Genomic DNA, 25,766 nt, shown 5'->3' with positions numbered 1-25,766 from the left:
AAATGGCAATAATAAGACTATTAGGCAGTAGTCTACAGATTTAAAGTATTTTCTTAGATTTTTTGAACAAAAAACAAACATAAATCAGACAATTATATTCAATTTTATTCTTATGTCTTTGTGGTTATTTATTGTTATTATTACATTTTATAAACAACTATTAACAATTATTAAGTCAACGATGCCTTGATTACATATACATCAGTCATTGTGTGGAATTATTGAGAAAAATATTTTTGTAGCACCTCAAATATTGTGATATTACCCATTTTTGTCCTGAACTTATGCATTAGTCATTGTGTGGAATTTTTGAGAAAAACATTTTTATAGCACATTAAAACTTTAAAAAATGTGCCATTTGAAGGTACAAATTCAGTTCAGAGTTTTTACTTAGTAAAATATCTTAATTGACTGTCAGTCAGGTATTATTCATTTCCAGCAGTGGTGTATAAAGTACTCAAAAGTCATACTTGAGTAAAAGTAAAGATACCTTACTGGAAAACTACTCCAGTAAAAGTAAAAGTCACCTATTAGAATACTACTTGAGTAAAAGTCTTAAGTCCAATAAATATCAGATACTTTAAGTATCAAAAGTAATTTTCTGATATTAAATGTACTTAAGTATTGAAAGTAAAAGTACAAGTAAATGCTGTTAATAAAAAAGCAAAGGCTCAGAATTATGAGAATTATGAAGTTTATTCTTTTAAGTGCTGTGGCACCATGACCAAGGACATGGAGCTGTGTTGACAATAATTGGGTTGGCTGTGATCCATCCAGGAGCAACAATGTTCAACATAATATATTGTACATAAGTATACTTTTGCATCTACTATGAACTTATCATCATAATTCTCCGAAAAGCAATATGACACTATGAAGGAGTTGTAACAGTGCGTTTATAAGTATGCTCATTCCGACTAGAGGATGTAGAGGGCAAATGCATAATATTGTGTTCAGCAGAAAATATCCAGTTGATGCATCAGGTCAGTATTTTGAGAAAGGACACCTGCCTTGTAAACTCCTATGGGCCTGATTTGAACACAACAGGCAAAGGTTTTGCTCAAGCTGAATCTGCAATTGGGCGACTGCTACCATCATAACTCCATCTGATCATCCACAAAATGACTCAAATATCAAAACATGATCAACACTAAAGCAGCACCGAAAGTAACAACCCAGTCATTACTTGAAACTGAAAAATGTCCTGTTCATCTTCAAAAGAAGCTGGTTTTCAAAATTGCGAGAATTCAGTCTCGCTCTTCTTGGGCTGAAGACTAGTCCTGCGATGCTAAATAGCCTTTCACAGGCCGCTGAGGCAGGTAGAGGTGTGTTCAGCTTCACACACAGCTTGCGCACAGCTGGGAAGGATTTCCCTAATGCTAACCCTAATGCTAACACTAATGCTAACCCTAATGCTAACCCTAATGCTAACCCTAATGCTAACACTAATGCTAACACTAATGCTAACCCTAATGCTAACACTAATGCTAACCCTAATGCTAACCCTAATGCTAACACTAATGCTAACACTAATGCTAACCCTAATGCTAACCCTAATGCTAACACTAATGCTAACCCTAATGCTAACCCTAATGCTGCGCTCTCGCGGCTCCTGTCAATCCTATGGTGTGGTGGCTAGCTATAGCTAACGTTAGCCAACTAGTGCTGCACAACTGTCAACACTTCCTCAGCTCACTAACTCGCTAGCGATCCACGGGTGTTGGTCTTCGTCACCACCGTAGTTTGTTGCGGGAGTAGCCGGTGCTTCCATTTCTGCTTCCGTCATGAAATCAGTCATCGTAGAGTGGAATTCTGCTCATGTACTCTCGCTAGCTATAGCATATAGCATCCTGGGCATCACTGGGAATCTAAACACCGCGGCTTTGAGAGCACTTGTTTGTAATTGCGCATTAACGTGATTAACCAATGATTTAACTTGTAAGCTAGGACCACTGATTCACCAAACCTGCTTGTTACAGTCTCTGTTCCACCACAGTCCCCGACGCTGGTCTCATGATTCATTTTGTTTCTAAAATCTATTTTAGTTTCTATTTTGTAGCGAGTAACGAAGGTTTCAGGGGAAATGTATCGGAGTCAAAGTATCAGTTTTCTTTGCAAAATGTAGTGAAGTAAAAGTAAAAGTCAACAGAAATATAAGTAGTAAAGTAAAGTACAGATATCCAAAAAAAACGACTTAAGTATAGTAACGAAGTATTTCTACTTCGTTACTATACACCACTGATTTCCAGCAACCCTCAAATCAAAGAATAAAGACACTTTACACACAATTTAGGTGTATTTTCCCTTTAACTCACGAGATGCAGGTAGCATGTTTTATACTTAATGTGAATATAATTCATTTAATCTAATTTCCATTATGCAATATGTATACTTTGTTGGCATCTTATTCTGAAAACCGGATGTTCGTCTGAAGAAACCGGATGTTGTCTCACGTTAATCTTTCCGGTAACTTTCAAAGTCCTTCGCTCGCTCCCGATCTGCGCCGTTTGAATGAGTTTACCGTGAATGTCAGCATATAGGTGCACTAAGATTTAAGTGTCTGCTGAGTTGACCGCAGTCTCGCAGTCACAGGTCTGATTAAGAAGCGCTCCATTTATTTATTCGTTTAGAAAGTTCGGGGGCATTTTTTGCCCCTCTCCTAGTGATATCAGGGGCAAAATGATATTTCTTAGGGGCAGTTTTGCCCTCGTGTATTTCCGACGCTTTATGATTTACACCAGTGTTCACTTCATTCGCCCAGAATGCGTTTTGCTACCACACACGTGCATTAAAGAAGTCAGAGGTAAAGTTCAAGGCGTCTTGAGCACTTTCTTTAGCGCTGACAACGTTCTTGAAGACGGCAGTGGCCACCTCGCACTCTTTATTCTTCGGTCTTGCAGGAATCTAAAGAGAAAGAAGAGAATAGCAGCCTCTTAGTGGTCATTAAGGTCAGCAAGGTCTTACAAATGTATCAGACCACATAAAGGAGCAGTGTGTACACTGTAGGGAGATATATTATTAGCAATGGAATATAATATTCATAACTAAGTTTTCATCATCTGGAACTTCGAAGCGTTGTTGTCTTAGCATAGAATAAGCCCTTCATATCTACGTATGGAGCTGGGCCTCTTCCTCGGATTCTACCATGTAGCGGCGCCGTGAACGGACAAAACAAACAGCCTCCAAATATGGACTTTTCGTATTTTTGCGTGACCCGAAGGTCACCATAGTTCTCCAACACCGCTGTGCACCACTATGGTTTCAGATGGTTGCAATCTGCAACTCACCACGCGATGCCACAAACACACTGCTCCTTTAAAGCGACACGCAACAACAGATACGATGTATTCACCTTTCAGCAAAAACTGAATCTCTTAGTACAGACTTACATTTCCCTCTAATGTAACGCATACCAATTTGATATATTGAATTTTGTTAAGTTCTTCAGATTGATGCAATCCTTGTAGATACATGAGGGTAAACTGGGGGTCAGAGTTGTGTAAATAGATTTCATTGAGCTGTGTTTTGTCTCTACTATGTCACTGGGCTTAGACGGGAGACGATGCTCCATGAACATTTCAGTGATCGTGGGAGCATTAGTATTAGTATTTGTCGTATAGATGTGCAAGTTTTTGTGAATATTTTTACGTAGATATAAATATAACACACAATTGACAGTTTGGTTGGTCTAATATGGCCAAACATGCAGGTTGCTGCTTAATCTAAACAGGGCAGTTATCACACTTAAGATGATCACTTTTGCACTGCTAAAGTCATACCTGGTTGCACACTGCTTTTCCGTAACGTACAAAAGTGGCAAAGTGCTCGCAGTTGAGGGTGAAGAGTTTATACTGGAAGTCCTGATCAAGAAGGGCGTCACACCGTGGTCTCATGTACTCGGGTGCTGATGGTGTGAAGGTGTGACGGCTGTTACCGATAGAGATGCGGACACCCTTCGGGACATTCACCTCACCAAGAGGCACTCTGCGGATCTTGGTCTCCCCGAGAAGAAGGTCGCCACAGACCGGGAAGATCTTTTGTAGGTAAGTACGTATGTTGTTCATAAGTTGCCTCTCATCTAAAGAAAGAGACAAGATATAGAAACATGTATCCTTTAGCTTTTATAGCACTGATAAATAGCAACATTCACCGAACCAGTCATGCCCTGAAAATAGTGTTTTATAGTTGCTGGAACTGAATTCATCTACAAGCCAAGCTGCCATTATATTCAAGTGTAAACCTGTGTTTTGGTGTATTGTGTATTTTGTAAAGGGTTAATGATTGAGGGCCAAACAATGGTGATGGTAACAGGTTTGTGAAGCTTTGTTCCAAAGTTTGATCTTTGGCATTTTGGGTTAATTTAGCTGTAAATTACAAGTGAGAAACTGGAAACATTGAATGCAAACTCTGTAAAAAAAACACACACAATTGATCACATGACATTGTTCAACAATAGCAGGCCGAGTGCAATGAGCTACACTGTTCCGGCAGGAGGCCTGCACACAAACGGTCGTATATTAAAGCAGTTAGTTTATCAGTTAGTGGAGCTCTGTGGCCCACAGGGAGAGGATGTATCAGCCGTCACACACAGTACTTGTTCGTAGATATATTCATTGTTGGTTGTGGGCTTCTCGTGGCATTTGCTAACAAGAAAGACATATCCTTTAATACTAATGCTTTACGAATCAGTTATAAGAAGAACTTTTTGGGTTGCCAGGTTGTGAAAAATGTCTTTGGTGTGATTTTATCATTTAGCTTATATCTATCTATATATATATATATATATAGATAGATATATTTAAGATAATCAGGAAAATCCTTCCGATGGAAGAATTCTGGGAAAAAGGCAGCGGAACATCATAGTTATAACAACTCATTAACATTTACAGGTTTCCAGATGTCTAACTTGTGTATTATTAAATGACATATTAAACACTATCACAGTAATTGGTAAATCTACAGCTTGTCTGAAGGGGGCCTTATTAAAGAATGGTAAATCAGAGAGTAGTCCTATTCCTCCAGTACATTTCAAAACATGTAATCAAACATAGTATCGCATCTTCAACAAAGACAAACAAACACGAATCCAGACTACGTAATCTACAATGTTGTACTCACCTGCAACAGCAAAATGGAATACATATCCATCTTCATCATAAACTCCCCAGTGTGAATATCCGATGGGGTAGGCAAATTCTATCAAGTCTCCAAATTTGGCAGTGGATGTGATTTCTTCAACCTGCAATCATTGCAAAACAAGAATCTGGCTCAGACACATCTCCACCCTGCTCCACTCCCTGTCCCGCCTGGAAGCAGGTTTAACGAGATTGAGTTCAGGCAGAGTCGCTGTCACAAGTTCCATAGTCATGGTAAATACTGGTCGTATGTAAAACCAATCACCCGTCTTTGTTTGTTTGTTTGTTTGTAAGTCATGTTCTAACAGTTGTGATCACATCTAGTTCTTGTCCAACGGAGGTCGACTGCACATATTCAAAGTTGCTTTGGACAAAAGTATCTGCTTAATTAATGCAATTCAATATACCGGTAATACAAAAATGCAGAATGTGTTTCACAGAGTTGTCTTTATTCCTTTGGAAGACTGCGTCACATTGCTGTATTCTATTACAGCGCACTGACTAACTGTACACCGCCTACAGGACAGTCAGAGTCATAGAGAATACAGGCGATCATGCTCCAGCATTACAAGATGTCTGATCAGGTTCAACATATTTAGTATTTCCGTTGTCACTGTTCCATAGAGAGAAAGTTCAGAGCTGTGCTACTTCTTTGTTATTAGTTCTTACCTGCTCTTGGAAATCCATATCTGAGTCCTTCAGTCAGCGCGAGCACTGTGGAGCTGATGAGCTGCTGTCAGGCAGTTTGCAGGTGTGTTGTGTAAGAAACTGGTTTGGACTGTTTGGAATTTACTTGAGGGGGAAAAAGACAAGTGATTGGCCAATACAGTGAGGAAGTATCATGTAACAGCTCATACTATAAGAATACTGCCACAAACAAGCTACACATTAAGACCTTTATGAAGAAGTGTCAACATAACAAGGTTCATCTGCACTTAACTCTTTTGCTCTTGCTTGAAAATATATAAACATCTATTGTTTACTTATTACTTTGGCTCAACTGTGACTGGGAAAATAACCAAACTCCATAAAGATGGTTTCTCTCAAAAAGACATGATTCATTAGTATGTAAGAGACTCTACTTGGTGAATATGGAGGTTATGTGTGTTCATCACTTGTCCCGTAGGCTGTGCCTAACGGTGGATGAATGGTGTGGGTGATTAGTCAGAGTCCTGATGGGCAGGTGGCACCTTGCATGGTAGCCCCGTCATCAGTGTGTGAATGGCTGAATGATGACATGGAGAGTGAAAGAGCTTTGAGTGAAAAAGAGAAATACAAGTACAAGTCCAGTTTACCGTTTACTGTCATAGTACGCCACAAAAAGGTCATCAAACAATGTTGTAGCTTAGTATGTTATTAAAAATACTGTAGTATAGTGTGCCATTGAAATGTGTATAGTATGCTATAAAATGTCTTGAATAATATAGTAAAGTATGTTAAACAAAGTTTCATAGGGTAGTATGTCATAGAACAGTTTGCCATAAAATGTCAAAGTATTATTTTATATGCCATAAAAAGGTCATAATGAATATCATAGTACAGTATGCTATGAAAAGTATAGTACGTCATAAGAACTTTTTATAAAAAATGCTACGGTACAATATGTTAAACGTGCCATAGTATATAGTATGCCATGAAGAAGTCTTCAAAAAGATCAGTTTATTATGGCCTAAAAGGTATCATAGTAGCATGCCATTAGAAAAAGCACAAAGAGATGTCATACTGTAGTACATAGTATGAGGCGGTATTTGTGGGTGGAACAACCTGTCACGGCCCTTTTGACTTTAGCGTCTGTATCCCAGGGAGAGGCATAATGGCCTGCTGCTCTGAGTCATCTGAGGGAAACCAGAAGCAGAGACAGAGAGAGGAGATGAGAGCGTGTGCCATCTTTAAGTTGCAGGAGGAGTGCTGTCACAGGAAGGCACAAGAAATAGGACAATGAGGTGACAGCGATACACTGAAGAATGCGTGACAGTGTTTAAAGCAGCTGAGTGTCTGCTGCAAAGATGAAAGCTCAAATCACAATGGCATTTAACCCCTCTGTTCCTTAGGCGAGGAGGCACACAGGAAGAAGAAGTTGTTCTTTTAGTACAATAACACGTTGGATTAGGAAATTTAACATTAGCAATGAAAAGAAACTCAAACTTCCTAACGTGTGGAATAACAATTATTGGGGTTACTGCAGATATAAAGAAAAGAAAGACAAAAGAAAAGAGGTTTTCTTTTAAAGAACTAGGTTTCATTTCTATTAAAGCTGCACAGTGTCCACAGTGTCCACTATCCTGGGTAGGACACTACAGGGAAGCAGGTAGCTCAGGAGAAAACATCCCCTGCTTTATGGTCTGTGTGACTCTAAATGGACCATAATGAACTAAATGAACATCATGCTGTATTGAAGAAGACTTGAAACTAGAGATTGAGATCATAAACTCATGTTTACAATGTTTACTGAGGTAATAAATCAAGAGAGAAGTAGAGTCATTTTCTCATAGACTTCTATACAACCAGAGGAGTCGCCCCCTGGTGGACACTAGAGAGAATGCACGTTTTAAGACACTTAAGACACAGGAGAAACATGGTCTCTATCTTCTCCTCATCACAGACACCTGCAGATATACACCGCCTCATGCTTTTGCACAGGACTTTGTCACCTATTCATGTGAAGAAAGCTAATGACATCCAGGATTCTTCTCTGAGCTTCCCTCCAATCCCCTGAATGTTTTCATGTTCACAAAAGCACAGCTTGACGTGTGCAGAAGTCATGTCAAGTCTCACCAACACTCCAAAACCTAAATATATTCTGTTTACTACAGACAAGGACAAGGAAAAGCAGCCCATTCTCACATTCTAGAAGCTGAAAACAGTGAATGTTCAGCATTCACCTATTGGTTTGTGGACTGCTGTTTTTAAGCCTTGGGTTTGGCATGTTGGCCATTGCCATCTTGGTTCCTGGCCGTCGCTATTTTGGTTTTTGGTGGTTGCCATCTTGGTTTTTGACCGTCATTATCTTGGAGTTTTTGGACTGTTTTTTGCAATCAGGAGTGACTCGAGAGGGTTGAGCTAAATAAGCCAAATAAGCTGAATAAGAGATTTACAGTATAGGCAACCAAAACGTTACAATTAACTTCCATGAAGTGAAAACACACTGTGAAAGGGTTAAAGTTGTAAGATCAATACACAAACAACTCCCAGACTGGGCAATGCTGTGGTAGTGACCTGTCAATCACCGTGTAGCCCCGCCCTAAAGCATACCCTGCTTTATGGTCTGTTTGACTCTAAATGGACCATAATGTACTAAATGAACATCATGCTGTATTGAAGAAGACTTGAAACTAGAGATTGAGACCATAAACTCATGTTTACAATGTTTACTGAGGTAATAAATCAAGAGAGAAGTAGAGTCATTTTCTCATAGACTTCTATACAACCAGAGGAGTCGCCCCCTGGTGGACACTAGAGAGAATGCAGCTTTAACACATGAAGCACTGACTTCACTTCGTGAACTGCAGGGTGCCTCCTGGGAGAGAGACAAAAGTTTAGTGTGAGCGCTCATCAGCTGTGGATTATACATGCAGCAACAGTTACCTTCTTAACACACACACTCCAATAACCTGCTGCTGATAGACATGTCATAGCTGGCTCACGCTGGAACAGCTGCTTAGTGAGAGAGGGGCCAGCAAATAATCTTCACGAAACAGTCAGAATCAGAGTATTAAGAACACTGGGCATTAGATCTTTGTTTTTATTCAATCATTTCTTACACTGCACTCTACATTTTTGACTTGCATTTTATACCCGTCTTAATGTTTTTTAGCAATTCTTTTATTTTGATGCTGTTGGATTTTTAATGGGAGTTGTTAATTGGGTTGAAATGCCCTTTCTGTTGCACTCTGTCTCAATGCTTTAGATGTTCTATGTGAAGCGCTGTGAGATGTGTAGACTGACAGCAGCGTCCCCGTCAGGCTGGGGCGTTGAGGTCAGGGGAAGATTCTGTGTTTGGTTATATATTGAAAAGTCAACACTTACTGTCTGTGTTGACGTTTCAATTTATGTTTTACCGCTAAACATAACCATACAAATGTTGATTATGTTTAAATTGCCAAGAGCAGATATCTTGCAGATTGAAAGTGTCTCGTTATGTTGATTAAAAACAATGTGATCCACATACCAGAAATGTTTTTCCTTATTTTTGTTTCTCTATTGAAAATGTGTTTGTTCTCACAAACCATTATTATATATGGTACTGGTAGTAAAACCTTGTATTCCAGGCTAGTGAGCCACATGCCGAGCTTGTATAGTTGTTTTCAAGCTATAAAAATACATAAAAACGTGATCCAAGCTTCTGTTTCACTGCTTCAATTCAAGGGATAAGGCACTTATCAAAATCCTTATAGTCAACAACCAGTCATTGCAGTGAAAATGAAAGAGTGAAGAATGAGTTGAGCAGTATTTTTATAGTAGCTTCCTGTTCTGGTATTCAGAACAAGAGGCCACGTCCGGCAGACAGTGTTAACATGCAGCAGTCTGAAGCAGCCAAACCTGTGAGAGGATTATTCCTCAACTGCCAAGTGACAGAGACTGGCAATGATTCAGAGATCTGCCTGTCAAACAGCAGGAGGATACTAACCTATACTCATGTGCAGATGGACATAAATAACATGTTGCTGTGACCCCACCAGCAGGGTCAATGTTTCCACTTATCCTGGGAAATATGTCATCATCTGCAGGTTGGATTGGAACTATTTGAGACATTCCTGGTGTCTGCACAACGAAGGGGATGATGAGGTTAGAATAACTAGAACATAAATAGTCACTGTGCCTGTAATAGAAGCAGGTTAAGGTTGCTGGGACGATGAGGACAGTCGATACTAACAGAGACGAATATCTGGCAACCGGTTGCGGGTAATGAAAGCAGCAAGACGTTACTGATGTGTATTTGTATTTGTAGAAAACAGGACTGGAAGACTTTTGTGATTTGTGGTTTGAAGCTTAAATCTGAATCAAAAACTACTCCTACGTTTCTGGCAGTGGACTTTATGTTAACGGACAGGGGGCAAGGGCCCTTTAATGGGAGTGATAGGGTTTGGGGGACTAAATATTATGATTTCTGATTTTGAGTTATTGAGTTGAAGAAAATGTTGTGCCATCCAACAGTTGATGTCATTCAGACAGTCTACAATAGCAGCTATAAGAGATGATGAAGAGACCTTGAATATGTAGGCTTTAGCTTTGCCCGGCTTTGTGCCGTCGTTGTGCTGTATGTTGGAGGGTCGTGTCTAGATGGTAGACGGTTGAGGTTAGGCACTGCCCTTGAACAGTTAGGTCAGGATAGGTTGTCGGGCAGCGAGTAGAGTATTTTTCACAAATCTAGGGTCATCGTCCAGACACGACACACAATTGAATCAGCCAAAAAGCCTTAATGTGATTAGATTCTTGATGGATGCTGTATAGTTTTCATGTATTTTTTTTAAATGAATAAATTCACTTGCTGTGAGTCAGCTGATGGCGGGAGCTGGACCACCTGCTGGAAGCTGCAGCTGAACCATAAAGCCACGGACAGCGACACCTTGGTCCGTTGGAGGACTCGGTGACACATGTAATTTACAGCTGTGCACGGCAGAGGACAAACTACGGTTGTGTTCATTTTGCTTCCGTGCCCGTGCAGGCCTGGCCCCTGCTGTCCCCCGGGCAAGTGCTGCACACAGCCAACAGACTGTCAAGCCGTCAGCTGGATGCCCAATCTCATTTCACATGCAAAGAGAAAGGAGCCTGTTTAAAAAGTGAATGTCCTCCACTTGCCCATAAGCAGGCCTGTTGTGAGAGTAATCAGCCGAATGTTTAATGAACACGACAGCCTCACGGTGATGTGTGGACCGTCTAATGTCTGCGCTGAGCAGCTCCGTGGCGTCCGAATGCACTTATTTACTTCATCTTGAGAAGCGATGTGGCAGTGCCAATAGATGACATGCCCGACACAGTTCACTGGCTCGAGATCATTCTGTCAACTCGGCCCTCGAGCAGCCGAGGGGGTCACAGTGGAAATGTTGCTTCTGTTACTTCCACACAAACAACGGCGACACTGTTGTGTTATCATCCCCTCCCCCGCTCATTTATCAGCTCTGTTTGAAAAGTCCAAATGAAACCACAGACGAGCCTTCCTTTCTTTCCTGCATCAGGGACAGTTTGTTTGAGATCGTCCACTTTTCTACCAACCTTGACATGCACACAAAGACAGTCACACTATTGATCTAGAACAGAACCATGAGGTTTTTATAGTTGTCAGATTAGCTACTTAATCTGGGATTTCACGTGTTTAAGCCAACCCTATCGTTAGGCAGAACGTCGACACTCCAGAACCCGGGATCACACACAACCACATTTCTTAACGCCCAATAACTTACATTTTTAACCTCATTTGTTTCTAGAATATCTGTGCATGACAACTATGATCAATGCATCGTCAACGGTTTGCATGATATCTTACAGAAAGCTACACAAAAGCATCAACGTTGGCTTCGTGTTTCACACGGAGAACGAACGTCGGTCTCCTGGCTGAAAGATCGCTGTTTGTTGTTCCACCTCAACTCCTGCCTGCCCGCACTGTGTGCAGACCGGTCTTTATACTTCCTCATTCTTGATTACGTGGATAACATCCAAAATCATTTTGTGGGATATCTACGGATTACAGCGCATTACTGTTTCACAAAGTATGCTGGAAGAGACCAGCCTGCTATGATATGATTGGAGAATGATTGTGTTGCTGTTGTTGCGTGTTGTTTCTGAAGCCGTGTCGGGTTGAACATGATGGATTCACAGATCCTTAAACATTCCTTGACAAGATTAAGATTGGTAGAAGACGTAGTGGAGTTAAGGCCATGCTTGACCTTGGGAAAAGTAGTTTGACTACTTTACTCAGTGTCTATCTTTTAGCCTTTTCTGGGGCTTTCAAGTGAATCTTCTCAATTGAGTCTTCATCAGTACAGTAGATGAAGTTGTCTTAGAGATACACCACAAGGGGCATTACAATCTGTATAGCATGCGAGATCCTCAGTCCTTGTAGCCTTGGGACAGACACGCAATAGATAGATAGTAAAATTACAGCATGGACAATCAGGGAGACTAAATGATAAAATGATTGTAAATATACTGTATATGAAGAATGGATCCAGGAGCACGTAGAGCAGCTTCAGGTGTCGCCAAACACACACGATTCAAACTCAAGCTCACCATTCACACAGGTGGGAGAAAAGACACAAAGACACGGAGGTACAGAGAGAAAGAAGGACGATGTGCACACAATGGAGAGAGGCTGAATCTCCTGGAGGAAAAGAAGGTGTGAATTATCAAATTTACAATATCTGTTTCAGTTTCTGGGTCCTGGTGTTGTTGATGCTGACTCACTGTCACACTGAGACACTTGAATGGAACAGAAGCCTGCTGTGTTTAAAGGCTTATTGTCATAGATGGTCTTTGGAATCTACGAAGACCTGGCCGAGGATGCACATATCCTCCGAAGCTCCTCAAAAACGTATCTACACTTCAGGGCTACGGGCAACAAGGATGGCAACTGGTCAGCTTCTGGTGCTTGCTTTTCTCCAGTGCCGGTTGAGACTGTTGTTATTGAAGGTCGAAGCAGATAGAGTAAAGCTTAAAGGTTTAACATCCCCGAAGGTCAATCTGGCTTACAGAGAGTCGTCAATAATAATAAATACGTGAGGAATACAACAATTACGAAGAAGCACCAAGGGCCCTTTGCTGCATGTCCTCCCCTCTTTCTCCTCTAATCGCCAGATCACATTTTGATTTCACAGCTGCTGGAATGAGACTTCATGAAGCTCCAGCTAAGTTCAGTCAGGAAGACTTTTCTTTTTACAAGTTTCGCAGTTTATAGTTTACTTCTAAGAAATTGCACAGCAGCGGCCAAGTGACTATGAAGCCAATGCAGAAGTGCCTTAAACGTGCATTCTCTCTAGTGTCCACCAGGGGGCGACTCCTCTGGTTGTATAGAAGTCTGTGAGAAAATGACTCTACTTCTCTCTTGATTTATTACCTCAGTAAACATTGTAAACATGAGTTTATGGTCTCAATCTCTAGTTTCAAGTCTTCTTCAATACAGCATGATGTTCATTTAGTACATTATGGTCCATTTAGAGTCACACAGACCATAAAGCAGGGGATGCTTTAGGGCGGGGCTACACGGTGATTGACAGGTCACTACCACAGCATTGCCCAGTCTGGGAGTTGTTTGTGTATTGATCTTACAACTTTAACCCTTTCACAGTGTGTTTTCACTTCATGGAAGTTAATTGTAACGTTTTGGTTGCCTATACTGTAAATCTCTTATTCAGCTTATTTGGCTTATTTAGCTCAACCCTCTCGAGTCACTCCTGATTGCAAAAAACAGTCCAAAAACTCCAAGATAATGACGGTCAAAAACCAAGATGGCAACCACCAAAAACCAAAATAGCGACGGCCAGGAACCAAGATGGCAATGGCCAACATGCCAAACCCAAGGCTTAAAAACAGCAGTCCACAAACCAATAGGTGAATGCTGAACATTCACTGTTTTCAGCTTCTAGAATGTGAGAATGGGCTGCTTTTCCTTGTCCTTGTCTGTAGTAAACAGAATATATTTAGGTTTTGGAGTGTTGGTGAGACTTGACATGACTTCTGCACACGTCAAGCTGTGCTTTTGTGAACATGAAAACATTCAGGGGATTGGAGGGAAGCTCAGAGAAGAATCCTGGATGTCATTAGCTTTCTTCACATGAATAGGTGACAAAGTCCTGTGCAAAAGCATGAGGCGGTGTATATCTGCAGGTGTCTGTGATGAGGAGAAGATAGAGACCATGTTTCTCCTGTGTCTGACACAGGGGATTACTTTCTGGACTGGTAAAAGTGTGATGTGGCAGTGAATAGCACTAGGAATAGATAGAACGAGTCTTGTGTCGCATGTTTCTCTCACATTCTTCTGCCTTAATGGATAACTCTGATTTATTGCAGTTTGGGTCGTATTTTTGTAGGTTTAGCAAATATTTCTGCCAAACTTCAAGCAAGTGTGATAGCACAAGAAACACAAGGAGTCAGGTGATCACATCATCTAAACCTCATTATTTGGGGGTAAAACTGAAAATGAACACACCTAAAATGTTGCTGATAATCCCTCATTGCACAGAATAACTGTGTGCACAAGCAGCTGGGTTTATGACAGTTTGGGTAATGATTCAGAATTATTAATTGTTACTGTTGTTTAATTATGGATCGATCATGTTTCATCCAAGACATGCAAGAAAAAAAGCTATAACAACAAATAAAGCAGAATGAAAAGGTGCCGTCAGCTGCCAGATACCAAGCCAGTATTTCCACAGTTTATTCAGATCTTTCCTACAAAATTCCCTTTAAGAACAAAAAGATATTCGCAGCAACATTAAATGAAAGAACAACATCCATTGAGTTAAATATGATATTGTCACATGAAGATTATGAACCACAATCCAACTCATATGAAACAAAATCTGCCAGATAATCCGCTCCACCATTGGAATCTCAAAAACTGAAAATTAACCAAATCAGAAGACAAAGGGGCCCGAAAATCATCACAAACACAACCGCAGTTCTACTTGCCTGGATTTAATTCCTCTGGTTGTATCAATGGTAAAAATGGTAAATTCATTCAAGGAATACCTTAAATGTCAAATGAGCTTTTTCCCTCCCATACAACGCAATGCATTTCTTTGTAAAGTAAGTAATCACAATTAGTGTTCTATATTTCCGTTTTTCTCAAGAAGCCACTACTCTTGCTAGTTTCATTACATTATATATAGCTTCAAGTTGTTTTGTGCAGGAAATATTCACTGAAATACTACAATGCGTTAGTTATTGTTACTGATATAATCTGCATTTCTTGTAATCATAAGGTTTCAAATTGATGATGTAGGTGGAAAGAAAACATTCTGTGATTGCCAAACTGTTTATTGATGATGTTGATGAATATTATTGAACTTCTGAGCATCTGTAGCATCCAGTTCCTCTGTTTCTTGCCATTTCTGAAGTAAATGGATGAGCACAGGTAAACTGTATGTAAAAGGGATGTTTGCTGTGGAGGTGCCACTGCTGTATCTCGACAGTGTTAGTCATACTTTTATTCTATTTTCACTGTATTTTGATTCAATTTCACTTTCTGCTATCTTTCTGCCACTTTCTGGTTTAAAGTTTTGAAAGCCATTACTTCTGTATGGAGTACTTTTCATTTTCTTTTCTTAAAACATTTCATAAAGTGTTGCGGAAAACAATGAGAGAAACAATCCCGGCATAACAAGAAATGATAAAAGTTCTGTGTGTAAATGTACATGCCTCTATAAATCACAGAACTATTGCATCTGTTCATTCATTCATTGGCCGGCAGTGTAGACGGGTTTCTGTGTTTCTGATCAGTCAGTAACATAATGCAATAGCCATGTGGTAAATGCTGTATGCCTCTGTTATTTTGTCCATGTTTGGTGGGCAAACTTCACTACAGACTTTATGGGCTTTTTCAGAACATGCATACCGGAGCACCTAAAAGAACTCGTCCTCGGTAAACAATAGCTTCCTGCTAAAAAAGCTGGGTTTGAAGTGAAGAACCAATTACCAGATACGACCGGGTTCCCCCACATCTTATCAGGACAGAATGAAGCATTACAAACTATTACACGTCTGTGGCTCAGGCAGCACGCTGTATTCCAGCTATCAGTGACCCTTTCGCCCACAATCTGCCAGCAGGTAGACACAACAGTGCAGAGCACCGACTAAAAGAGCTCCTGTGAGTACGCTGTTGGTTCTCCACATTCTGGGACTTGAGCTCAAGACTCACTTTGATTACAGTCATCTCCTCACTAATAATGCTTTACTGGTGTTGAAGGGAGAAATGCAGGACATACATTTCACGGTTCATCACAAATTTCGATTTGGCTGAACCCTGTAGACTTATTTTTCCTGTAAATATGTAAATCCTCATCATACATGGTGCTCAGCTGCCATGGCATAAAATCAGTGGGCCTTCAGGTCACAACCCTATCAGTGAGAAAGGATGAGGTTGGACAAGCTACATCCACCCATCCACCACCCCAACCTCCACACACTTATTTCAAATGTTTCTTCATAAAAGGACACACTACTCTCATAGACTGTCTATAAGAAGTCGCCCATCGGTTTGTGGACTGACGCCATGAAGCCTTGAGTTAGAAGATTTTGCCGTTGCCATCTTCACTTTTTGGCAACCAATGAACGGAAGTTACCGTATTTGGAATGTGGAGGAGTGATGTAGAGACGGCGTATATGGCTCTGATAGTGGCAGCGACCTGTCAGTCACAAGGTAGTCCCGCCCCTAAAGCATCCCCTGCTTTATGGTCTGTTTGACTCTAAATGGACCATAATGTACTAAATGAACATAAACTCATGTTTACAATGTTTACTGAGGTAATAAATCAAGAGAGAAGTAGAGTCATTTTCTCATAGACTTCTATACAACCAGAGGAGTCGCCCCCTGGTGGACACTAGAGAGAATGCACGTTTTAAGACACACATTGACTTCACTCGGCAGATCTGGAGGTTGCCGTCTGGTCGGAACACGGCTGAACTGATCTCAAAACTTATTTGAACTCCAGTCTTTTCTGTTATTTTCCTCCAAACAACTCTCCATTCCCTCTGGTCCTGTGGAACAGCACAGTCTCTGGATTCATACAGGAAAAGTGCAAACCTTCATCCTGGTTGAAGAATGGAGTGAATAATTAATGCTGCACTCGTGTCATATCAGAATTACGATAATTACCAGTTTCCAATTTGAAAATAGCATTCATATCAACATCGAAGTTACTATTATGAGCTGGAAACCTCCTTCTGAAAGCTCTTACAGAATATATCTGAATTTGCACTTATACTGTATATGGAAGTGACAAAACTCACCTTAGCAACGCTTCTTATTGGTTACACAAATGAATACAGACTAAGAGACTGAATGGCCCACAAGTTCAGTTGCTACTATTTGTTTTATCTTGGATGATGATGCAACTGTGACATTCAAGCTTTGACACAAACGATTCTTTCATATCAGGCCTTAATAAAGTCTTAAATCTACCATCCCTCACTCCACCAGAGCTGGGAGGACAAGTCGTTCATTCCAGATAAGAGCATGTCTATTATATGTTAGTGTTTGAACAGTATAATATGCAGCCGTCTCCACACTGCAGCTTGTGACAAGAAGACATTTCAGAGCAAAAAGGATGTTGATGTTCTGCATATAGGCTGAGTTCTTAAGTCTTCAACCCAACATGAAGAGACTGAAATTGCACAGCAGTTTAGTGTAATAATGAACGATCAGTGCATGTTTAGCAGGTACGGTGCAGGGACTAAATTGTGTTTTTGATGAACTACTTTTACAAATGTGAGAAACTAATTACACCTGGCCATTCTAACGTCTAGTACCTATGCCACAGGAAAATGTGTTTCCATCATGTTTCGGAGATAATCGAAGCTCAAGTGAATTACAATCAGAAGGTAAACGTGGCGCAAGGTACATACCTGCACTGTATAGACACAGATTGATGGAGCTTGTTTTGTTTATGAAATATCACTAGTGTAGTGTTTTTTATTGGTGTTATGTAAATGATGAGCAGATGTTGAATTTTCAGTATAAACTGCTGAACAAAGAAATCATTTTGTGAATTGTTATTGCCTGATCTGTTATGACTATTTCCAAAGTGAAAAAGTTCACCAACCAACACCTGACTCCAGCTGAGTACTGAACACACACACACACACACACACACACACACACACACACACACACACACACACACACACACACACACACACACACACACACACACACACACACACACACACACACACACACACACACACACACACACACACACACACACACACACACACACACACACACACACGAGAATGATGTGTGTAAAAAGTGAATTTCTCATAAAACTATTCCTTTAATTAACTGTAGCAGGTAGTACAACCGTAGGGTGTCTCTTTTTGTGCTTCAGCTGTTAGAGCAGAGAAAGAGTTAAACAGCTGCGTGATGGGGAGAATTCATTCTGAACTGCTCTTTACCTTCATCCCACAGAATGGAGAACACGTTTCACAGGGTTTCAGTGTCACATGATATTTGATACAGTCTTTTTTAACAGAGAGTTAAGAGAACAACAAGGTTCCTCCGCTGGATGGCTGGTTTCCTCTGGACTGATATTGTACAAAATATAAGGAATGAAGAGAACCTTAGTAAACGGCTGTGTGAGCGGCTTCCATGTGTATGTGCAGGTTTTATTATGCCGATTCAATTGTTGTGTTTTGTTTTGCACATGATGAAAACACCATTCCTTTTAAAAACATGTCATCCAGTTGAGTGGATATTTAGAGGTATCTATGGATCGGGGCTATTATATTTCTATTACCCTCACTGCTGCTACTGCTATTATCATTACCGTTCTCTTATATCCACGCTACTATTATTATTAAGACCTGTTTCTATTCATATTATAGCTGTGCGATTAAACTCTTTGCCCATTCCGATCAAGGTTCTGTCAAAGTTTCTGCCCGTTAAGACCTAATGTTTCTTTGTTAAAAGATTCTTTCCTCAGCTTTCCCTCCTGGATATGTTGGATTGTATATCGTTATATCTGTAGGATTGATTCTTGAAAGAAACTGAGACTCAAAGGGAAACCCAGTGTTGCAAGTTATTCCTCTTAATTCATAAGGTGTTAAAGATTCAAACTGGAAAAATGAGTCTCATTTCTTTAGCTTAAAATATTCTATCATCATGTCATCAAGCACAATCACTTTACCGATCAGCAGGCAACACCTCGTTCCTTCTGTTTGAGAGCATAATAATGCATGAGCATAATGTATGTCAAATCGAATTAAATACATCATCGTCTACAGGAAGGCTTCAAGTGTAGAGCCCCACTCGTGGCCCCTAGAGGCCAGAAAAGTTCATGACACCGCAGAATCAAAAAACACAGGACATGATGTTTGTCTGTCCTTTGTGCCAAGGTGGTGAGCACTTCCAGGAAATGAACCTTGTTTTGAGTGGTTGACGATCGACAAGTGGGGGTTTCCAGCTTGTGTGGGGTGTATCTTGGTTTGGTTTAGGTTGTAGAATTTTGGGACAGTTGGGCCCAGAACACATCATCAGTAATGTTCCCTTGTGTCATTGAGTGTTTCGGCCTTTCAACACTATACACCCTCCCCAAGGGCGGCCAGCTGCAGGATGTTCAGCCCTCAGCTTGTGTGCCGTGCCCAACTGTCTCGAAGTTGGCAACATTGAGAATGGTAGACGCTTGAATGGTTAACAGGTGGGGATTCTCAAGTGGGTTATGCTGACATATTTGGAGCCCAGCATGGGTCATTCCGCTTGATCCAAATCCACTGGCTGCTTCTTTCAGCCACCTCTGAGACTGCCTTGATGGTCTGCCGCAGAGCCTGGCCGTGGCTTCCCAGCTCTTTCAGCAGTCTGATGGTCGAAGAAGCCACAAATCCTCTGCATCCCACTTCCACTGGACAGTTTTTTGTGTTCCAGCCGCGCTGCTTTGCTTCTGCTGCAAGCTCTGCATAGCGTAGCTTCTTACGTTCATAGGCCTCTTCAAGCGCGTTCTCCCATGGGACTGTGAGCTCTATGATGTACACAGTCTTCAGTGAAGGGGACCAGAGTACCAGGTCTGGCCTGAGGTTGGTGGAAGCAATCTCTGGAGGAAAGATCAATTGCTGGCCGATGTCTACCAGCATCTTCCAGTCGCGGGCCATGATTAAGTGTCCCGTTTTTCGCTTGGTGGAAGGATGTTTGGGGGCTTTTTGTCCTTCTCAGAGAAATGCTGTTGCCTTCAGGGGATTGGCTACTCTCGGGGGCAAGGAGTTGGTCGCACACCGCTTGATGTCAATCACTGATGCCAGGCTTTTGAGGACCTGGTTGTGCCGCCAGGTATATCTGCCTTGCGTGAGGCTGGTCTTGCAGCTTACCATGATGTGTTTGAGAGTCACTGGAGTTGGGCAGAGGGCACAGGTTGGGTCTTCGCCATACCACTGATGGAGATTCTTTGGTGATGGAAGCACGTCATAAGTAGCTCTGATGATAAAGCTAATTTTTGTTGCTTCCATTTCCCATAGTTCCCTCCAGCTGATCTTTCTCCTCTCCACACCTTCCCACCGCATCCATTGTCCCTGTTTCACGAGAGAGACAGCCTTCGCACTTCTTGCGACCTCCTCCTGTCGGCGCACCTCCTCGACCACCAATGTTCTCCGTTCTGACGTTGTGGCCTTTCGCCAAGTTGGTTCACTTGCCGTCAGGCCGAGGCCTCCTCTTCCCTGCACAACGAACTCAAAAGATGTTCCTGAGGACAGAGGACAGTCTGCAGTTCATTGTCGTACCAGGAAGAGGGGGCTCCGTCCCTAGAGAGGGTACAGAGGGCCCATCGAGCATTAGGTTCACGGCCCGGGATGCGGAACAGTTCAGGTGAGGGGTGCTGTTGAGCTGACACCCGGTGAGAGGTGTGAAATTATTTTCAGGTCATTGTGAAACTATGGCGGGACAAAATAGACTTTGGCGGGCTGCCACAGTTTTAAGAAACTCTGCTTTTGCATTGGCTTTACTTCTCAGAATGTGAGGTTACCGCCTGTGTTGGGTCTATAAAATGTTTTGGAAATACAAATAGTTGATCAGCTGATGGCTATGCTTCACACTTCTTCAGTTCTTTTACCTCTACCCTATTCATTATTTTCTGATACTGGGACACCTCCTGCATAATTATAAACATTTCTGTTAATATTATTTACTTTAGTATCATGTAGTATTTATGAACATGTATTTTCACACATAATGATATGACCTGAATATGTCCTTTTACAGGCATCACATCCTTTTGTCTCACGCAGCATTCAGCTGCTTAAAGGGACAGGTAGTGCAGGAACTATTAGTTCTTACATCAAACTGCTCACAACGAGGTGTGTTGTCTTAAGTAACTGGCTCAGGATTTCTGGAAAGAGACATTGCTGTTGAGTTTATCAAATGTGGTTTTTTTGGCGATCTGAGCACTTTAAGCCGATTGTCATCTAGTAAACCGGAGAGAAGGCAGACATCTCTACGACCGATATCTCTAAAACTAGGCAACTCACACCAAGGACAAATATGTTAACAAATATAAGCATCGCATCGACTAGGCGGTTCTTATACGGGTTCCGTTTACAATGACAACGCAGACAAAGGCCCCCATTTATCTTCATTTTAACCACTACACAATGACCCTTAAGACCCTGGAGATTAATGAAGAAAAAGTTAGGGGAGATCTCAATTGTTTCCCCCCACGTATTGCTACTATATATGCAGTTTGCAGTCATACATGGCTCCAATTACGTGGCATTACAGTCCGACTCCTACCCTTATAAGAAAGTTGTGTCTCTGTAACTGTAGTATTACTGCTGTCCACTTAGTGTTGGAACCTTCAGATTTGGGCCGTTTTAATTTGCATCAAATATACACATCTCAACCTTTCCCTCCATTGGTGGCTTCACATTTCTCCATAACACTGTAATCATCTTCAGCACCACCACAAGCAACTATGTCTGGTTTTAGTGTCTATATCCTCTGGGGTCTCACCCAGTATATAGACTAGAGGTAGGCCCACCACGATGATTAAAGGTATCTCTGCCCGAATGTCTCTCCAGTGTTGAAAAATATGTATTTTTTGATTGTGGGGTGAACTGTCCCTTGAACATGCTCTGATCACATGCTCTGAATTAGGTTTCATTCATATGGATGTGGAATCATTTTGGCCGTGCCGTTGCTCAGTCTCCAGCAGCAGACTTCTGTGGTTAGAACCGTTGAACCGGGCAGCTATAAGGACTGTGTATGACTGTATAACAGGGTGCTGTTAAGCTGGAAAGTCTACATGTATACATGCTTGAAAGAGCTGCATGAGAAAGAAGCCTCCTGAGAGCTGATGATTGCCAGAGGAATAGTCACCATTATAGAGATAACGTGAAAATAAAAAAGCCCACTGACATGAACACAGAGAGCTCTCAGTGTGCAGGCCCCGCAGAGCTCCTCGTTTTATGGCCACAAATGATGTCTTATGATCTCAACAGGCTTCTCTTTGTACTGAGGAGAAAGACTATCATTCTAGTAAAGTCGTGCCCAATGTTTTCAAATGACTCCTCCTGCCATCCTATTTCATTCTGAAAGTTACCCTTTCATGTACAAATTATGACAACCTCATTATTCCTCTTTAGACATAAACACCACTGTGGTGGCAGATGTGCGACTATGCCATCAAAGCTCATACATAAACAGGGGAAAGGGCTTTGGGCTAGCTGTCTACTGTAGTGCCCACTATGTGTGAAAGGGTTTGAAGGATCTATCTGTCACACAAACGCAGACCCTAAAGGTGGAGATCCACCAAATCCGTTGATGTGAAGTCGACTGATCCTGTTCACTTTTAATTGAGAGCAAGATCCGGCCGTGCGTTGCATGATGGAGACGACGCGGCGAGGTGACTGACCATTCGCCGTATATGTATTGGCATAGTCATGACTTGACCTCAGCTTCATGCAAATGAGGTTTGTCCCTTGCAAGGCAGCAGGCCTCACAAAAGTCAGATCAAAACAGTCCAGCTAGGCAGCACTGGTCAGAAATGAAATCAATACTCTGTTACGGCGCTGCCTATCTGTCGACTCAAATGTTTTCAGACACATATTTTATTGTGCTGTTTGGGTGTTAAATGAGACAGCTGTCACCCGACCACCATGTTGAAAACAGTCGAGCCAAAACCAAGCACCACCCGCCTACAAACCAGACCGTTTAGTTTCCATTTTGTTGGCCAGATTTGGTGCATTAATGGTGCATAAATCAGAATCAGCGTTATTGGCCATGTACGCTTACGCATACAAGGAATTTGACTCCGGTTTTTCTTTTCTCTCTACGTACATACACAGAATTTACAATAAACAGGAAAGATGTAAGCATAAACATTTAACAACTATGTACAATATAAATATATATTCAAAAAGTGTATATATACTGTATATATGAACATAACCCTGTACAACAATACAACAACAGTGTCAATGGAATTAAGGTAATAGTGCAACCAGTGGTGGGTCGTGCATTTTATCCCTGGGCCTTCACTGCTGTCCTGCAGCTGAGCTACCTCCTAATAACCTCATGATGGCGCCACAGCTACGGTTATTTGTTTCTAGGGGTGTAATAATACACGTATTCGTATTAAACCGTTCGGTACGAGGCTTACGAACCGAACAATACGTTTGAATAATACTAGTGCATCTGGAAAATGCAGAAGCTTAAATTGTGGGAAATATAATGTTTTCTGCACTCACGTAGGAGACAACGGGCTGTGTGACCTCTGAACCCGGAACAAAAAACAAAAACAAAAAAAAAACAGCTGAGGCACCGCGTGTGTACTGGGAGGCTATGCTAACTAGCTTAACGGGAAAACAACAGCGGAACACGCATTCTGCTACACACTGGAGGGCCATTCAGATACTAGATGTAAAAAAACAAACGCAGTTGACTTAAAGACAAACTCCATCCTCCTTTCTTTGTTGACTAAGAGTTTAATCCCACGGTTAAATCCCAACTCACAAATCCGTTTCTCCTCCTTCAGCCATTGAATGTTAAAAAAACAAAGCTAGGTAAAAAAATAATAATCTACACCAAGCAAAATACAAAAAATGTCATAATTTCTTCCATATCTTTCAATTTGAACTCTCACTACTCCGACTAAGCCTCTGAAGGCTACTTTAAGTTTCGTTTCACAATAGTCACGTGCTCGCCCACTGACCAATCACAGCACACTCTGCACCTCACTGCAGAGCTGCACTAATGCTGACGTCATTATAGGCCAGCTAGCAGGTGCTGACACGTCAAAGAATACGCCCAACATATCAAACTAAAGATCTGATTGGTTGAACACTATGACAATCAACAATATCGTCCCCATTCACTTAAACTGCACATGGATTCACTTGAGAGTCTGCAGGCCTCTGCCTCTCTTCTTACCTAGAGACACAGAGGTGAGATCTGATTGGATAAAAGCTCTACTTCGTCATCCTGCTGACAGCGGCGTCGGATCAGAAGGCGCTTCCATGTGTCGTTCTAGAGCTCGTGGACAAACAGCGTTCTTTGTTGTTCCATCCACTTGTATCTACAGCACACACGCAGGGATTTTAGCATTTACAGCTAATACTTCTTGTAACCCATCCTCCAGCTGAGAGTGTCATCACAGACAGATTTTCATTTGAAATGTGGTGCTGAAACGTCAGATAGGTGAGCGGTTTTCAGGCTGCCACTTGCCTTTGCAGGTGTCCAGAGTCACTGCAGGCTTCATTATCTCTGAGCAAACAGCCCTGCTGACTTAGTCTAATGTATTCAAATGCTAACACGGTTGCACCTCTGACAACAGCTGATAATGGCAGTTTAGCTGCCGTTGTGTCATTTACACAGGAACCCTCTGGCTGTGGGAGAGCCCCCTTAGATTCACTGCACTCCGCGGCAGAAATGCTCCTGTAAAAAAACGACAAACAGTCGTCCCACACCGAGAGGCTTGTGTCGACTTCAAAGATGAACTCATTCACAAGAGCAACCGTGCAAACCACACGTTTCACCACAGGGTTGATCAGCCTTGATTTACAATAAACTTACACGCAAAGAGCAAATATTCAGGCATCCAACCCATATCGATCAATCGCAGGTGCATCCGGTGAGGGGGTGGGTGGGAAGAAAGGGCCGGAACTGCTTCTCTTGTGTGGATTTTGGCGGTCCCTTTAGACAAAGTGGTAGTGTTTCTGAAACAGAGTCCCTTTTGAAAACCTTTAATTTTACTGCAGCAGAGTCTGCCCTGCTCAGTCCTGGTTCTGGTTCTGGGTCTCCTGTGTCTCCCTTCCCTCCAGCGGGCCCAGCAATCCGACCTCAGACGCTGCTGCTGGGGATTGAGCTCTCCTCCTACCACCGGAGCTTCAGACTGCAGGTCGAAGGCTGCAGTGAAGCTGGATCTGGGTAGCTGCTGGAGGGAAGGGAGGCACACAACTCAGTTTTTGGTGAACCTGCGTGATTTTGTCTGATTTCACACAAAATCCAGTGGCACCAATGACAAGCATTAAAAATAACTATATAGAAATAGCCAATCTTCTCACTGATGGTCTCATTTAATATGTAATCCATGTAGAGGCATCAGTATTCAATTGAGACAGTATCCTTTAAATACAGGCAAATACGTTATGTTGTCTTTTAGTAGATGGTTAACCATACAGTGTGCACTTCCATTGTTGTCCGACAGGCGGGTTCTGTTCAAAACAGCTGCCGGCTGCTGCAGGAAACGATGACCCGAAACAGGTGTATAGTAGTTCCGCAGTAAACTAGAACAATGAGCTGAAAGAGGCCATGAAGCTCTGCAGAACTCAGCGGACCTGTCGTAGTACTATTTCACGTAGTCGGCCTGTTTCTCTAGCAGGGGATGATCCATCAGCCCACCGGAGACAGCGCATGGCGGCCTATAGGCCGTCTCATCGCAGACTTTTATTGTAATCAGATGGACAAGCTCTGGCCTTGTCAGCTCAGCAGCGGGCTCA

General features: G+C 41.8%; 1 protein-coding gene across 2 annotated transcripts in view; it reads right to left on the bottom strand.

Moving 5' to 3' along the window:
- Positions 1 to 685: 685 nt before the first annotated feature.
- Positions 686 to 25,766, bottom strand: part of LOC142935070 (phospholipase A and acyltransferase 4-like) — a 37,040-nt gene continuing 11,959 nt past the window's right edge. The window contains exons 4-9 of one of the 2 annotated variants that reach the window (XM_076079177.1): positions 6,900 to 6,970; positions 6,218 to 6,360; positions 5,805 to 5,927; positions 5,119 to 5,239; positions 3,780 to 4,078; positions 686 to 2,904 (exon numbers count right to left, since the gene is read on the bottom strand). In XM_076079177.1, the coding sequence (XP_075935292.1) occupies positions 2,773 to 2,904; positions 3,780 to 4,078; positions 5,119 to 5,239; positions 5,805 to 5,822 (570 nt within the window). In that variant the 5' untranslated portion in view covers positions 5,823 to 5,927; positions 6,218 to 6,360; positions 6,900 to 6,970 and the 3' untranslated portion in view covers positions 686 to 2,772. Of the gene's footprint in view, positions 2,905 to 3,779; positions 4,079 to 5,118; positions 5,240 to 5,804; positions 5,928 to 6,217; positions 6,875 to 6,899; positions 6,971 to 25,766 lie in introns of those variants that run through there. The other variant, XM_076079179.1, reaches the window with a different exon arrangement.

This window comes from Anarhichas minor, unplaced genomic scaffold, assembly GCF_050575085.1.
Source record: "Anarhichas minor isolate MPS153535 unplaced genomic scaffold, ASM5057508v1 ptg000071l, whole genome shotgun sequence".
Taxonomy (NCBI): domain Eukaryota; kingdom Metazoa; phylum Chordata; class Actinopteri; order Perciformes; family Anarhichadidae; genus Anarhichas; species Anarhichas minor.
Note: the sequence above shows the minus strand (reverse complement) of the source record. Positions and strands in the feature narration are given on the sequence as shown.